The 16,742-nt window shown below is 45.5% G+C and overlaps 2 protein-coding genes across 12 annotated transcripts in view; one reads left to right on the top strand and one right to left on the bottom strand.

Moving 5' to 3' along the window:
• Positions 1 to 3,280: 3,280 nt before the first annotated feature.
• On the bottom strand, positions 3,281 to 5,874 carry NDUFB11 (NADH:ubiquinone oxidoreductase subunit B11). The gene is made up of 3 exons (XM_022556375.3): positions 5,285 to 5,874; positions 3,661 to 3,791; positions 3,281 to 3,506 (listed from the first exon to the last, which is right to left on the bottom strand). Exons 1-3 carry the CDS (start codon positions 5,489 to 5,491, stop codon positions 3,380 to 3,382), a joined length of 465 nt encoding a protein of 154 aa, XP_022412083.1. The 5' UTR covers positions 5,492 to 5,874; the 3' UTR covers positions 3,281 to 3,379.
• Positions 5,875 to 5,926: 52 nt separating this feature from the next.
• RBM10 (RNA binding motif protein 10) overlaps positions 5,927 to 16,742 on the top strand; it is a 30,338-nt gene continuing 19,522 nt past the window's right edge. For 3 of the 11 annotated variants that reach the window (XM_022556327.3, XM_089904959.1, XM_089904956.1), the window contains exons 1-2: positions 5,930 to 6,577; positions 8,427 to 8,568. In XM_022556327.3, coding sequence (XP_022412035.1) covers positions 6,262 to 6,577; positions 8,427 to 8,568 — 458 coding nt within the window. In that variant the 5' untranslated portion in view covers positions 5,930 to 6,261. Of the gene's footprint in view, positions 6,578 to 8,426; positions 8,569 to 16,742 lie in introns of all 11 variants that reach the window. The other 8 variants (XM_022556326.3, XM_089904962.1, XM_022556330.3 and 5 more) reach the window with 6 other exon arrangements.

Here is a 16,742-nt window from a genome sequence, read left to right as displayed (position 1 = left end):
TCTGTTGGTTTCCATGCTTGTTTATCCTCTGTCTCACCCACAGCCTTGAGGTAAAGTCCATGAGGACAGAGACTGTCTTAGTTTGGGTCCTTCCAGAAGCTGACCCTGAGACAAAGATTGAAGTCAGTAGTTTATCTAGGATGTGTTTCCAGGAAGCACCTGTCAGGCAGTGGGGAAGTGAGGAGGTGAGACAAAGAGGGGAGGGCAGCCGATGAAGAGTGTTATTAAACGACTTAGTGCTGTGGGCAACGGGACTTGTTCCCACTGTGGAGTTCTGGAGGCCAGTGGAGAACACACAGCTCGGGGATGTCACATCTGAGGGGCAAGGGGGCAGGGGTACTTATCTACCAGCTCTCGTCGGTCATTGGCTGAGGGCTACTGCCAGGAGGTGTTCATTTCCTGGCCCCTACAGCCTGCCAGGCCCAGAGGCAGAATGGCCTTATGCAGCTTGAGAGAAGTCCTCCAGCCAAGAGATGCAGACCCTGGCAGTTGGCAGTTGGCCAGTGCACACCGGAGCAGTGAGGGAGCTGACAGTGTCTGCCACAGGGACTGTGACTGTCTTGTTCACTGGGCCTTGCACATAGTACATGCTCTATTAGACTGAAAGGTGAAGCTGGTTCATACCTGTTATTTTGCCAGAGCAAAGCTGGGCCCCATACATCAAGGTTCAAATATCCTTGGGGCCAAACAGTATGGTGAAAACATTGAGTGTAAGGTCTCTGACCACTCACACTGGCCTCCACTCCCACCCTGGGAAATTCCTGAGGACAGGGATCCTGGTATCTGTCATGCCTGGCACTGTCAGGGTTTGACACATAGTAGGCACTCAACTTCCACCCCTTCATCCCAATGTGGTCCTTAAAATGTCAGTCAGTCACCAGAATGGCTACAATGAAAAAGATGGGGAGTGCTGAGTGATGCTGAGGATTCACCACTGGGGAAGTGTAGATTGGAGAATTGGCATGATTTACAAAGCTGATCATATGTCTACTCCCATGATTTAGCAATTCCATTCTTAGGTATATGCCCAAGAGAAATGAGTGCATATATCCATCAAAAGATATATACAAGAATGTTCACAGAAGAATTATTCTTAATAGCCCCAAATAGAAAACTACCCAAATGCCCATCAACAGTGGAATAGATGAAGTGTGGTCTATTCATGGCAATGCAAGAGAATACAGCAGTGAGGATGGGCAAACTACTAGTTACATAACAACGTGGATCCATCTTGCAAACATCATGAGATTGAACGTTGTTAGAAGTCCAGAGAGTGATTACCCTTGGGGGAGGGGGGTGGACTTGAAGGGAGCTTCTGGCGTTTGTTTCACATTCTCTTTCTTGACCTGGGTGCTGGTCATATGGGTGTGTCGTTTGTAAAAAGTAAATGAGCTCTGTAAACTTACGGTGTGTACACTTTTCTGTATGTACATTTTAATTTAATGATTTAAGAAGAGGTGGCCAGTGTGGCTGGGGCCCATGAAGGAGAGGAAAGGTTGCTGTCAGAAAGGGGGCAAGGACATGAATTTTAGGATTTGGTGTAAGTGCAGCTTCTTGTTTGACCAGAATGGAGGTTTCTTGAGAGCTTGAGAGCTTGATGAGGAGGCGGGGTGGGGGGGGGCAGAGGGGGCGATCAGAAATGCTCTTCCTCAGGGGCTGTAAGCCTGAAGGGCATTGATGGTAGGGAATGGCACCTATACCAGAGGTAACAATACCAGTGTGTTGCAGCACATACTGTGCCAATCCCTGCTCTAAGTGAACAGATATACCCAAATACCTGCCCTCGTGGAGCTTACATCCTGGTGGGGGTTAGTGGGGGGACATATTCTCTGGGCCAAGGGTAGCTATGGCTGCAACAGGCTGAGGTTTATTATGGGGGTATTCCCCTCATATACTCAGGTACTTGGTGGCTGGGATAACACGCCCCTTTCACTTCCACAGTCCCCGTCGGCTGGAGAGTGGAGAGTGCTCGCTTTACACATTAGTACTCTCTGCTTTGGAGCTGCCCTCGAGTTGGGAGACTGGCTCCACAAGGAAGCATTCAGGGAGTGACACTGCTCACTTCCAGGAAGGTTCACCTGGATATCACTCCCACCTTAGCCTCATACAAGTGAACTAGGACTCCTCCTGACTCAGAAGCTAGGGTTAGGGGCATCACCTGTAGTGGTGGGTCCATCAGGCCAGATGTTCTTCGGTAGCCAGTGACTGGGGGCTCCTGCCCTCTCCGACACCCCAGGCAGGGACATGCACAGAGATGGCAGCAATGAGCACGTGATATGGGAATCTCATAGTGTGAGCTGTGGAAGGGGGCCACAGGGGAGAGGGCAGAGATGCCAGGGGCACGAAGGGGAGCCCAGATGCCCAGACTTAATGGGGATCTAGGAGAGACTCCCTGGAAAGAAACAAAGAGCCAGAGCAAGTGTCCAACTCCATCTGCCAGATCCAGAGAGACGGAGACAGAGAGAGCCTGAGAATGAGCCCCTGACGCAAGGACGTGGCCTATTCCCAGAGAAAAAGAATGGGGGATGGGGTGGGCAGTGGAGAGAGGCTTCCTGCTCGAAAGAGAGACACAGAAAGACAGAGAGAGAGATAAGGGGGCAGGGAGAGAAACAGACACACATACACACACACAGAGATGTGCATCTTGAGTTAGAGACCATCCAGATTGGGGCAGAGGGGAAGAGAGAGGCATCCACACTCACCAAGACACAAGACAGAGGCAGAAACCCCAGAGATGAGAGAAACAGAGAAGAAGGCAGGGAGCGAGACAAACACTCATCCTCAGCAATAGAAAAGCCCTGCTCTGACCCACCACCCTCAATCCCTGGTCACCCTGGCCCTTCTTCCAACATAGGCGGTCCCAGTGTGGTAGCTTTTTTCTAAATACAGCTGCCATCAATTTCTTCTCATATGCTACACCTTGATCCAGAGAAGGCCTGAGCCACCACATAAAAAGCCCAGGCTACTCTGCTGGAGAGAGAGGCCACATAGAAGACTCAAGTACCAAACATGGGAATACAGAAGTCATCTTGGATGTCCAGCCCCGTTGAGCCTCCAGATGATTCCAGCCCAAGCCACCCAAGACCCCAAGAAGGACCATCTAGTTGAGCCTGGTCAACCACAGGACCATGAAAGGTAATAGTAAATTGCCGTTTTAAGCCACTGAGTTTTAGGGTGTTTGTCACATGGCAACAGATAACCAGAATACCCAGAAAAGGCTTTTAAAGCCTGACATCCCACTCCCACATCCCCCTTACAACAAAAGCAACACCAGCCAGTCACAGTTTCAGTCCCTTTAATTAGGTGCTCTGAAGAGAGGGCAGAATGGCAGACAAGGGGTGGAGAAGGTGGTGCTTCTTAAGCCCCTTTCAGTAACCGGTCAGTCCTCATCCTCTGGCAGCTGGATCTTGCTGGGGTCGAAGCAGTTGGAGTCCATGATGGGTAGGCCATTGGCCTCTCGGTATTTTACAAGCCTCTCAGCTTCCCGGCGGGCCCACTCCTGCATCCTGGAGGCAGCAGCGTGAGGGTAGACGTGAGGGAGCTTCAATGGACACCAATCCCCATCTTAGCTCCCCAAGGACAGGATTTCTGGCAGTCTCCTTCAATCTCCACCCCTGCTTCTGCCCCGACCCGTCCCACTCTCTTTGACACCCCATGCACCTGTAGTCAGGCAGATAAGCCACAAAGGTGCTGCCAAGGACCAAGATGATGGAGAAGCCAAAGAAGAAGACGACCCGCATGTTCCAGAGGTCCACAGCAGGGTCCCTGTCATAACCGTGGGAGTCTGGGTTCTATGGCAAAGAGAAGAAGAGGTCAATGAGGGCTTCCCGCTGCTCCATAAAGCCTTATGCTGGCGCTGCATAACCTGGTCTCCAATTTCACCTTGGAGCAATCTCCCCTCCCTCCCTAAATTCCTCTCTGTTCTTAGGACTTGTCAAGCTCCTTCCCACCACAGGGCCTTTGCACCTGCTGTTCCCTCTGCCTGGAAAGCCTTTCCCCCAGATCTAGTCATGGCTGGATCTGTCTCCTCATTCAAGGTTTTGGCTTCACCATCACTCCCCTTAGGAGGCACTCCCTAGTCACCTTATCTATTAAGTTGAACTATAGAAAATTGCCATTTTTACAGGTCAAAAATGGCTCAACCTATTAACTCCCTACCCCCAAGTCACTCTCCATCCTCTTACCTTGCTTAACTTTCTAGCATTTACTAGTTTACCAAAGTAGCATATCCTCCAAATCCTCTGATCACATCATCTTATATTATTGATTACATACTCTTTATTACTGTTTGCTAACATTTTACATGTTTATTTTCAGTATTCTCCACTACCACGTAAGCTCTGTGAAAGCAGGGGCTTTATCTGATTTCCATACTGCTGAATCCCTAGCACCCTGAACTTAACCTGGCATTACAGCAGGCCCTCAATACATAGTTACAGAATGAATGAATAAATGAATAAGCATCCTATATATCACAGCCCCTCAACCAGAGATTAGTATTAATGAAGTACCTATTATATGCCAGGCCTTTTCACAAGCACAAACTGCACAATATCCCAGTGAAGTGGAAAGTGGCAAGAATAATTAACACCTTCTAATGGTGAGTACTTACTAAGTGCCACCTGCTGTTTTGAGCATTTTGATTCATTGAATTACACGAGGCAGGTGTACTGTAGTATTTTATTTTTTTAGAAGGTGTCCTAACACTTTCCCCATCTTACATAGAAATTGAGGCACCAAGGGGTTTAGCTACTTGCCCAAGGTCACTGCCTGTATTCCAACTCGGGCGTTCTGATTTCAGTCTCTGATATCGGTATAGCACAGCAGACCTGGCTCCACCACACATTCAGTTATGTGAGCTTGGACAAGTCACTTAACATCTTTATGCTTCAGCCTCCTCATCTGTAGAATGGGTACACTAATACTACCTAACTCAAAATAAGGTTGTTATGAGGATTGAGTTAATATATGTAAAGTGTTTCAAACACCTGAGCAAGCACTATATCAGTGTTTAGTATTACTGTTGTTATATTGCTTCAAACGTGTTTTGAGCACTGTCCACTTCAGGGTTGGTATCTGTCTGCAAAATAAGGCCAATCTCGCCTCTGGCCCTGAACCCGAAGGTGATCGGGGACAAAGGAGGAAAACAAGCTAGGCAAAATTCCCAAATCTTCGAGGATTCCGCCAGCTGCGCAATCTTCAGCCGACTAAGAACGTCCTCTACGGCGCCCATCCGCCGGTCCCCGATTGACCCTTCCGGCGTCCCGTATCCCCTCCCTCTCACCTTCTCGTAGAGGTTTTCGTCCTCGGGATCTGGGTCCTCCTGCCAGCGTAAAGTCGGTTCCGGCGGCCGCTTTCCCGCCACAGCGGACGGGGCGATCACAGCCCTGGAGGAGCTGGATTCCCAGCGAACACGGGCAGCCGGGAGCCCTCGCCTCGCCGCCACCGCCAAAAGGCGGCGGCCGCACAAACCTAACATCCCGGCCACCATGACAGACGTTCTGCAGTTTATCGGGGGCGGGGACGGAAATGTGACTGCGCAGCTGCAGCTGGTCCGAGCGCGAGAATTGTCGCTCCGCCCCTACCGCAATAGGTCCCGAGTCGAGATTTTGTTTTCAAAAGGGCGAGGCGTCCCCTTTCCCTCCCTCTGTCACGGCCTCACGGAAGCAACCATCTTCTTATCCTCTCAATCAGGCTATGGAATTTCTGACCGAAAGGCTGTGGAATTTCCTTGAAAATAAAGCGGTAACACTCGTGTGAATTCCGTTTCCAACCAATCGCACGGAGAGCTCCCTTGCCCTCTGGCGAGAAGGGCGGAGCTTCCGTTGCTCTTTCATCTTAGAAGGAAGCCAACCTTTTTTTTTTTTTTTTTTTTTTTTTGCGTTACGCGGCCCTCTCACTGTTGTGGCCTCTCCCGTTGCGGAGCACAGGCTCCGGACGCGCAGGTTCAGCGGCCATGACTCACGGGCCCAGCCGCTCCGCAGCATGTAGTATCTTTCCGGACCGGGGCACGAACCCGCGTCCCCTGCATCGGCAGGCGGACTCCCAACCACTGCACCATCAGGGAAGCCCGGAAGCCAACCTTTCTTAAAAGCGCCTCGCCGGATTGGCCAATTGCTGCTCCTTTTCTCGACTTGTGGGAGTTTGCATGGGGAGCGGGGAAATGGCGTACACTTGCCAATCAGAGCAAGCCGGGGCTGGCCGACGGCGGACGGCGACCAATAGACTGGGCAGGCCAGAGCGCGCTCCCTTAGTAGGTGGATGGTGGTTGAAGCGCCGGCTCCCTTCTTGTCGTCGCCATTTTGTGCTGGTGATCGCGGCCGGCTGGGAGTAGGCGGCAGTGGGTTTCCAGGGGAGGGTAGCGCGCCTCGCGCTTCTCCCCTCCCTCCCATCTCCGCCCTTCCCCCCCTCCTCCGCCCTTCCGCCCCTAGCCTCGGACTTGGTAGCTGCGCGGACCGGCTCCGGCTGAGCTGCGAGAGTTGGAGGAGGTGGCGGCGGGCCGAGGTGATGTCCGAGAGCTCTCCCTTGACAGCCCGGGCCGAGAAGGTGAGCGTCGACGCTGGTCGTGGGGGCGGAGGTAAGGGGCCGGGGTGGGGGAGGGGGTGCGTAGAGGAGGCGGGAGGGCGGACTGCGGGCGGCGGGTCTGGGCTTCGCGAAGAACCGATCGATGCTTGCACGGTCTGAGCCGGGGAGGGGGTGTCTTTTTGTTTTTTGTTTTTCTCCTTTAGAGAGCAGAGGCGCGTGCGCGATTGGGACACTGGATGGGTGCACGCGGGTTGGGGGAAGGGAGGGACGAATGGGAGTGGGCTACTGTGGCTCACTGTGCCTGCGACGCCGAACTTTATCCGTGGGAGGCGGATGTCTGCGACTTTGCTTTTTATTCATAGAAGTGTGCTCTCTGCAATTGTGTGTGACTTTGGTACTTACCTACCCATGGGGAAGTGTTTTGTGGCTCTGGTCCTTATTCTTGGGTGGGGGAGGAGGGAGAACGTCGGTATGACTAGGGTCTCTATCCTCGGAGTGTGTGTCTGTAACCCTGGTCCTTATCCATGGGGAGGGGTCCTTATCCAAAGAAAGTCTTCTTACGATTGGCCCTAATCCACTTACTGGGTGGGGACGGGGAGTGCAAGGAACGTGTGTAAGACTTATTTCCCCGTCTTTTTTTGGGGGGGGGGCTTCGTATCTGTTACTCTGACGCTCATCCTGTGAAAGGGGGCCTCAGTGTGTGCTTATGGCCCGTGTTGATTGTGAATTCCTGTCTGTGATTTTGGCCCGTAGTTATTTGGGGCTCGAGTCTGTGACTTTGGTCCCTGTCTGTTTTGGATACCAGTGTATGACTCTGGCCCCTTTGCCAGATCTACTGAGGGTTTTGTCTCTGGCTCTCATCCACTGGGGCCCCTGGTTGTGATTCTCTTACCCATCTGGGAGCAGGTAACTCTGGTTCCCTGTGGCTTGAAGAGGAAGAGAAAATTGGTGTGAGTGTATACAAGGAGGAAAGGTGTGGTGGCAACCTAGTGTTGGGCAGGTGCTGTTAACGCCTGACTTTGCCTGATTCTTGTTTAGAGGGTGGGGCCTGAAGATTCTGGGATACTTCGTGGTGACCCCTGGCCCGGTCACATGGCTTTCAGGCCTTCCTTCGTTCTCACCGCAGCCCTGAGGGTTGCGGGAAGGGACTGCCCTTCCATCCCAGCAGAGTAACAGTGGTTCAAAACAGGCTCCAAAAGGGTTCCTTATTACCTCTGAATAACTTGGGCCCAGAGCCCTGGGGAGGGAGCCGCCTTGGGGGACCTGGCTGTGCATAAGAGACAGGGCTCAGGGCTGAGCCAGTTGCCCTGTGAGGGCCAAAACTGTGTTAGCCGGGAGCCTAGGGAGGCGGCAGCTGTCTCATTGCCAAGTTACCCTTCACCCCCTGAGCCTTTCGTGGTCTCCTGCTGTCTCATAGTGGGCAGCCAGCATCTTCTTGGGAGGATGAAATGGCACCTGAGGGCTCATGGAAGAAGCCTGGTGGGTGCCTGGGACTCCCGTTGTGAAGTCTCGCCTCCATGCCTAATGTGCCTGATCTCAGACAAGTCATCCAGCACTTAGAGCCCCCTGGGCAGGTAGCTCCGGGCTTGACTTGTCTACCAGTCTCAGGTGGCAAAGCCCTGATCACAGAATTGGTGGCACCACCGGGTCTCTGCAAGATGCTGTCTGCTGAAGGCCATGCTGTTTCTAGGGCGGCCGGCTCTAGCCTCACGTTTGTAGGGAAACGAAGCAGCAGGCCAAATAGGGACTGCCTTCCTGCTCTGGTCCACAGGAGCGCTAGGAGTTGGGAAACAGCGTCGCTGGGCTCAGGGACAGCAGAAAGCCTTCGCAATAAGCGTTTCTCAAGGAGGCCCTCTCTGCCCCAACTGCCGTGACCCCTTTCTTCCTTCTGCTCTCTCCAGAGTCCCTGCAGGAGGCATCACCCAGGCTGGCAGATCATGGTGGCAGCAGTGGGGGTGGCTGGGAAGTGAAACGGAGCCAGCGGCTGAGGAGGGGCCCCAGCAGCCCCCGCAGGCCCTATCAGGACATGGAGTATGAAAGACGGTGAGTTACCTGCTCCCACCTTTGCCAAGAAATCTAGGCTTGTCCCTGTGTGAGAGTTGATCCAGGAAAGTGCTAGGAGGGGGCCTTTGTGCAGAAAAAAACAACAACAAAAAAAGCACAGCAGATAATTGGTTTCTTTTCAGCAGACATTTACCTTGGCACTTGTGAGCCAGGACCTGTGCTAGGCTCTGGGAGTGCATTGGTGAATTGAGACAAATAAGATTGTAGCCTTCTCCTTACTTAGGGTCTCACAAGGGAGACCACACAGTTTACAGATCATTACAAAACAGCTTGATAGGTGCCATGTTTGGTTGCAGAGTGGGAAGGGATCCAGAGAAAGGGAGGAATGGAGACTGATGCCTAGGTTTCCAGTTTGGATGACCCAGATAGGTATATGGTGCCATTCACCAAGGTGTGGACAGCCACTGCAGGAGGAGAGGCAGAGGTGCATGACAGATGGGTAGTGGGTGGGTTGTAAGTGCTGTGGATTCTCAGGAGAGAGGTGTGGGCTGTAGCTTTGGGTTTGAGGGATGAAGAGGAGTGGTGCCTTCAGAGTCGGGAATTTGCCCAGAAAATGTATGGGGCAAGCCAGGTCAGATAGTATTACTCAGCACTGCATTTTTAAGATTTAGGATTCAGGGACAGGGTGGGCTGAAGTTGCTGTGATACTTATCTTGGAATGGGACACTCTTATACAGTTATTTTTAAACTCTGGTACGAACAAGAAACAGTTGGGACACTTGGTGAAATACAGAGATCCTGGGCCATACCCTTACCATACTGGTGGATCACCTTGCTTGATTCTAACGAAGGTGATTTATTCCTGACATTTAAAGATTGTATAGGAAAGTAGACCTAATTGTCCCAGAGAGCCTCTATTAAGAGTCAGTAGATTTATGAAAAGTCAGGGAGGAAATAATTTTTTTAATGTCTTACAAAGGGTTTCTGCTACCACCACCTTTTCAAAAATATAGAATTATAATATTTTGTTTTCTGAGAAGTGATGAGCCCAAACTTGAGGTGTGGTCATTCTCTAGTGTTATTCAGCCTTGACTTTATTTCAGAATGTCTTTTGAAAGGCATTCGATTTTGGATGGTATTCACTGGAAGAGCTCTGTGGCAGTTTCTGAGTTTGAGTAGGTAAGATACTTGCCTCAGACTTTATTACCAAATAAAGCCACTAGCTTTCTTTTGGCTTTTAAAGGACCTCAAGTGCAGAGGTTTGAGTTAATCATACTTTTCCAGTTCAAGGTACATTTCTGTCATAGGTTGGTACAAGACCTTCTCTTGCCATATTTATTTTTTCCTTTTTTATTTCCAATACCCATAGCTGTAGGCAGCTGCTCTGTCGTGTTTGAAACGTATCCTTCTAAAATATGTAGTGTTGTTTCGAGTGTGTGTGTTTTCAATTTACACAAATGGCAGAGTATTACAGTCTTCATTCTGTTTCCTGGACTTTGTATTACTCAGCCCTGCATTCTTAAGATCTGTCTGTATTGCCATGTGTATGTTAGTGCTTTGCTTCTAGTTGGTCCCAAAGACACCATGGGGTGTGCCTACTGCCTTTTACTTAATGATTCCCTCAAGGATGGATACCTGTTTTTAATTTTGGTGTGCTGAAATTCATCACTTTTTGTCCTATAACCTTTCCTTTCAGAATCTTCTCTATTCCTATCTCTGGATCACAAAGATTGTTCTCACTCTATAGTTTTACCTTTTGCATTCACATCTTTAAATCCATCTAGAGGCCACTTTTGAATACGTTATAATGTAAGTTCTGGTTTTATTTTCCTCCATATAGTGGGCAGTTTTCCCAGTACAGCCCCCCAGATATTCCATTCTTTCTTTATTGATTTGCAGTACCTCATCTCATTTTAAGTTTCCTCATGTACATGGATCTGTCTTGAGTGATCCGATTTGTTTCATTGGTCTATTTGTTATTCTGGTGTAGAACCCTACTGTTTTTCTTACTGTGGCCTTATAGAATATCTTAATAGGTCCTACTTTGCTCTTATTTTTCAAAGTTGATTTAGTCATTTTGGAGCTTTATATAAAAAACTTATCAAGTCCTTCAAAAAGTTCAAGAATTTTGATTGAGATTGCACTGAATTTATATATTAATTTGGGGAGAATTGTCAGCTTTGTAAGTAGTCATCTCATCCTCTGAAACAGGTCACAAAGATCTATAAAATTCGTTTAAAGGACATAAAAATCTGAATAAACCAAAATACAGGTCTTTGGTATTCCTTTTTTTTAAATTGATGTATAGTTGATGTATAATATTATGTAAGTTTCAGGTGTGCAGTATAGTGATACAGTCTTTAAAGATTGATTATATATTCCATTCATAGTTATTATAAAATACTGGCTCTATTCCCTACATTGTACAATATATCCTTATAGCTTATTTATTTTATACATAGTAGTTTGTACCTCTTAATGCCCTACCCCTATCTTGTCCCTCCCCTCTTCCTTTTCCCCACTGGTAACCACTAGTTCTCTAATCTGTGAATTTGTTTCTGTTTTGTTATAGTCATTAGTTTGTTTTAAGTTTTAGATTCCACATATAAGTGATATACAGAATTTATCTTTCTCTGACTTACTTCATTTAGCATTAATACCCTCCAAGTCCATCCATGTTGCAAATGGCAAAATTTCATTCTTCTTTATGGCTGAGTAGTATTCCATTGTATATATGTACCACATGTTCTTTAGCCATTTATCTGTTGATGCACACTTAAGTTGCTTCCATATCTTGGCAGTTGTAAGTAATGCTGCTGTGAACATTGGGGTACATGTATCTTTTTGAATTAGTGTTTGCATTTTTTTCAGATATAGACCCAGGAGTGGACTGTTTTTAGTTTTTTGAGATGCCTTCATACTGTTTTCCACAGTCGCTGCACCAGTTTACATTCCTACCAACAGTGTACGAGGGTCCCCTTTTCTCCACATCCTCACCAACATTTGTTGTCAGTGTTCTTTTTGATGATAGCCATTCTGACAGGTGTGAGGTGATACCTCATTGTGGTTTTAATTTGCATTTCTCTGATGATTAACGATGTTGAACATCTTTTCAGGTGCCTCTTGGCCATCTGTATGTCTTCTTTGGAAAAATGTCTATCAGGTCTTCTGTCCCTTTTTTTTTTTTTTTTTTTTTTTTGCGGTACGCGGGCCTCTCACTGTTGTGGCCTCTCACGTTGCGGAGCACAGGCTATGTCTGAATTGCAAAAAGCGGTAGCTCTCTTGATATCTTTTTAACGGAATGTTGCTGACAACAGGCAAAAGTGGAATTCAAGAGGGAATCTTATGCTGGAGAAAGAAACATTGTTGCAATAATTCAATTCTGTCTTCTTTTTTTCTTTTTTTTTTGCGGTACGCGGGCCTCTCACTGTTGTGGCCTCTCCCGTTGCGGGGCACGAACCCGTGTCCCCTGCATCGGCAGGTGGACTCTCAACCACTGCGCCCCTTCTGTCCATTTTTAAGTTGGGTTTGTTTGTTTCTGTTTGTTTGTTTGGTATTGAGTTGTATGAGCTGTTTATATATTTTGGATATTAACCCCTTATTGGTCATATCATTTGCAAATATTTTCTTCCATTCAGTCGGTAGTTTTGTTTTGTTGATAGTTTTCTTTGCTGTGCAAAAGCTTTTAAGTTTAATCTGGTCGTGTGTTGTTTGTTAAAGTAATTCCTAGATGCTTCAGTAGTTTTTATTCGCATCTTGTCTTTTTATTTTCCAAGCTGGTATTTACTGGGGTAGAGGAAAGCTGTTGGTTTTTTTAAGTTATCTTATCTCTGCTGTGTTCCATTGTTATTTCTACTCATTCATTGTTGACTTTGATGGTCTTTCTAAGTAGTTAGCCATGTTGTATACAAACCAATCCTGGCTTTTCTTATTTCTTTTTCCTCACTTATAGCACTGACCAGGACTTTTGATACCATGTTAAATAGTATCTGTGATGCTGATTAAGATTCATTTTAGTTAAGAGTCACAAGTATAGATTCATTTTGGTAGGTTGTAACTGAAAATCCAAAGAATAATGGCTTAAACAATATAGTTTATTTTCTTTCCCATAAAGGACATCTGCAGACAGACAGTCAGTCCAGGCCTGATAGGCAGCCCCTTTTGCTTAGCCATCAAGTGTGATGTGTACTGTAGGCTTTTAGAATATAGTCTTCAATAAATCAAGAAAATTCTCTAGTTTTAGTTTGCTAAGACTGAACAGAAATGAGTATTGAACTTCATAATTACATGCTTTTTTCCCTCCTTTTGTCCATCAACTTCATAAATTGCATTCAGTTGCATCCTTGATATTATTGAGATATACCCTCTTTGATCATGGTATGTATGTGTATGTTTATAACTTCTCATTTTGAAAAAACCTCAGATTTACAAAAAAAAAATTGCAAGTACAACGAACTCCCTTAATCCTCTACCCAGAACCGCTAATTGTAAACATTTTGCCACATTCGCTTTACCTACCTCCAAGCCTACTCCTTCCTCCTTTCCCCTCTTTTTTCTCCCCTCTCCCTTTTCTCCCCTCCCCTCTCCCTTCCCCTCTTCCTTCTCCCTTCCCTCTACCCCTCCTCCACTTTCTATACATAACATTTTTTTCTGACTCATTTGAGTTAGTGGCAGACATGACCGGTAAGTACTACAGCATGTTCGTCCCGCTTTCTCTTTCATAATCACAGGATGCTTATCAATATCAAGAAATTTAACATTGATACAATACTTCTGTCTTAAAGTCTATATTCAGATGTCATCAGTTCTTCCAAAAATGTCTTTTATAGCTGTTTTTCCCTAATCCAGTATCCAATCCAAGATCACACATCACATTGAGCTACTTTGTTTTTTAGTCTCCTTTAATCTGGAATAGTTATTCAGTCTTTGTCTTTTATGAACTTGATGTTTAAAGAGTACATGTCGGTTGTTTTGTAGATGTTTCTCAATTTGTGTTTTTCTAATGTTTACTAATGAATTTTTGGAAGAAAAATTATTTAAATAATGTTGTGTATACTTTTAAAACACTGTTACATTTAATTAGATAATTGTTTTATTTAGGATATTTGCATCTGTGTCCATCAGTGATGGGGTCCTATAATTCCTTTTCTGGTATTTATCTGGCATTGAATCAAGGTGGCCTCATGACATGAATTGGGCATCTTTTGCTATTTCTCTGTTTATTGGAGGAACTCATATAAGACTTATCTGTCCCTTGAAAGTTTGGTAAAACTCACCTTTAAAGGGGCCTGGGTTTTTGATTATCATTTTGTCTACTTCTGCCAATTATGGCATTTTATGTTTTCTAGAAATATACTCATTTTGTGGAGATCCTCTTATATTATGATTCAGTCCAGCTTCCTAGAAATGTATTATGAATGGGGACTACCTTTGGAAGGTATTTAGTCAAAGTGCTTTGTGGCCAATGAAAAGTATCCCTTACTATCCAAATCTTTTCCCTTCCTGAGTTTAGATAGCAAGAGTTCAGTATCCAAATTTATTTGGTTTAGATGCTGGGTGTCAGTTAAGGATTTCATCTGAACATTTATTCAACTCTATTCAGTTTTTTTGGTTTTTATTTTGTTTTTTGTTCTTTTTTTTTTTTTTTGGCTGTGTTGGGTCTTTGTTGCTGTGCGGGGGCTTTCTCTAGTTGTGGCGAGTGGGGGCTACTCTTCGTTGCGGTGTGCGGGATTCTCATTGCAGTGGCTTCTCTTGTTGAGGAGCACCGGCTCTAGGTGCGCAGGCTTCAGTAGTTGTGGCACACGGGCTTAGTAGTTGTGGCGCATAGGCTTAGTTGCTCTGCGGCATGTGGGATCTTCCTGGACCAGGGCTCGAACCCGTGTCCCCTGCATTGACAGGCAGATTCTTAACCACTGCACCACCAGGGAAGTCCCCAAATCTGTTCAGTTCTTAGATTCTGATAACTAGAGTACAAATATCGAGGAATACCTACATTAAGCAACAATGAAAAACATTGTTCATATCAAAAACCTTAAAAATACTCATATCTCTCACACCAGCCACTTCTTGTCTAGGCATTTATCATTATGGAAACAATTTGGGTTCTAAGCCAAGCTCACAAGGACAGAGACTTCATTTTGTTCACAGCAGTATCCTCAGCACCTAGAATAGCACATGACACATAGCAAATGTTACATTACTATTTGTTGAATGAATAAATGAATGAACAATTTTGAAAAATTGCAAACCAACTGAAATGTCTGGAAACATTTTATTTTTCCCATTTGTTAATTACCTTTTAGCTTTTTGGGGGTTTTCCAGTATTTTATTATGAAATTTCAAGCATACAGCAAAGTTGAAAGAATTTTACAGTGAACACCTCTATATCCATCCACTGGATTCTACCATTAACATTTTATCATATTTGTTTTATCACATGTTTATTTGTTTATGGTATTTTTTATACTCTAGATATTTAAAATTTTTTATGAAGCCAGATTTATCTTTTTTTTTAATTTTATGACTTCTGGGTTTTGCCTTACTTATAAAGGTCTTCCCCATTCTTGAGGTAATCAGTTTTTTCTTACATTTTCTTTCTAATATTTTTAAGGTGTCTATTCAGGGACTTAAATTTTTGATCCATCTAGAATTTACTTGGTGTAAGAAATGAGGTAGATAAACAACTTTATTTTCTTAAAGGTCAACAAACTTTTTCTGTAAAGGACCTGATAGTAAATATTTTTTGGCATCGAAGACCAAACAGTCTGTCACAACCAGTCTGCGGAAAGCAACCACAGACAATATGTAAATGAACGGGTATAGCTGTGTTCAAGAAAACTTTATTTAGGTGACGGAATTTGGCCCCCTGGCTGTGGTTTACCAATTCCTGAGCTAGACAGTTATCACAATTAGTATTTATTGACTAATCCATTTTCTCCTTGTTCATTTGAATTGCAACCATTGCCTGATTCTAAATTTCCATATGTGTGTTTGTGTACTATGAACTCTGATTTTACCGATCTGTCCATTTGTGTTTCAATTGCTCCACCTTTATAATATGTTTTAATATTTGGTGGGGTTCCTCTCTCCATCATTAGTCTTTTTTTAAACAGAATTTTCCTGACTCTTCTCTAAGTTGTTTCTTGTCCTTTGCTGTTATAAACAGTGTTACATTGAGAATACTGTTTCTGTATATGTGTAAGTGTATCAGTACATTAAATTCCCAGAAGGAGAATTGGGGGTCAGAGAGTATATAGATTTTTAGTTTTGCCAGCTATTGACAAATTCTCCTCCATGAGGATCGTTCCATTTTCACTCCTACTACCAATATGAGAGTGCCTATTTCCCATACAGCCTTGCCAACAGTTTGTTGTCAAACATTTGGACTTCTGCAGATTTGTTGAGTTAAAAACATTCGATCACAGATCTTCCTTACAGAAGAATTCCAAATAATATATGTAGATACTCCCCACTCTAAGAAGTAGAGCTTAATTTTCCTCCTCTTGAGTGTGGGCTGATCTTAGTGACTTGCTTCTAAAGAATAGAGTGTAAGAGAAAAAGAAACTTTACAGCGGAGAAACCAGGCAGACCCCACCATAACCAGATGATCAAGTTCAGTGTCACCAGTGGTAAGTCACATTGATAGCATGCCCCTGAGATCTGATGTGATCAGAAGGGCACCTCTATTGTATTCTTCAAAAAACCATAACTGACCAGTATGCTTCAAAATTGTGTCAAGGTCATAAAAAAACAAGGCAAGACTGAGAAACTTTCACAGGCCAGAGGAGACTAAGGGGGCATGATGACTAAATGCAATGTGGTATCTTGGATTAGATCCTGGAACAGAAAGGGGATAGTAGTGGAAAAACTGGTGAAATGCTAATGAAGTCTACAGTTTAGTTAACTTTTTAGTTCTGGCAAATGTACCATGGTTCTCTTCATATTAGGAGAAACTGGGTGAAAAGTATATGAGAATTGTATTATCTTTGAACTTTTCTGTAAATCTAAAATTATCATTTCTTTTTTTTTTTTTTTTTGTGGTACACGGGCCTCTCACTGTTGTGGCCTCTCCCCTTGCGGAGCACAGGCTCCAGATGCGCAGGCTCAGCGGCCGTGGCTCACGGGCCCAGCCGCTCCGCGGCATGTGGGATCTTCCCGGACCGGGGCACGAACCCGTGTCCCCTGCATCGGCAGGCGGACTCTCAACCACTGCG

This window comes from Delphinapterus leucas, chromosome X (genome assembly GCF_059928025.1).
Source record: "Delphinapterus leucas isolate spDelLeu-1000000601 "Yukka" chromosome X, BTC_Dleu_Yukka2, whole genome shotgun sequence".
Classification (NCBI taxonomy): Eukaryota; Metazoa; Chordata; class Mammalia; order Artiodactyla; family Monodontidae; genus Delphinapterus; species Delphinapterus leucas.
The sequence above is the reverse complement of the archived record's forward strand: the minus strand, read 5'-3'. Positions and strand labels throughout refer to the sequence as shown.

Coding starts and splice junctions, on each gene's coding strand:
- NDUFB11 (XM_022556375.3), bottom strand. CDS start 5,491: ATGGTGGCCGGGATGTTAGGTTTGTGCGGCCGCCGCCTTTTGGCGGTG. Junction 3,792..5,284: donor ACGAAAACCTCTACGAGAAG/GTGAGAGGGAGG, acceptor TCTTTGCCATAG/AACCCAGACTCCCACGGTTA. Junction 3,507..3,660: donor GCTTATCTGCCTGACTACAG/GTGCATGGGGTG, acceptor TGCTGCCTCCAG/GATGCAGGAGTGGGCCCGCC.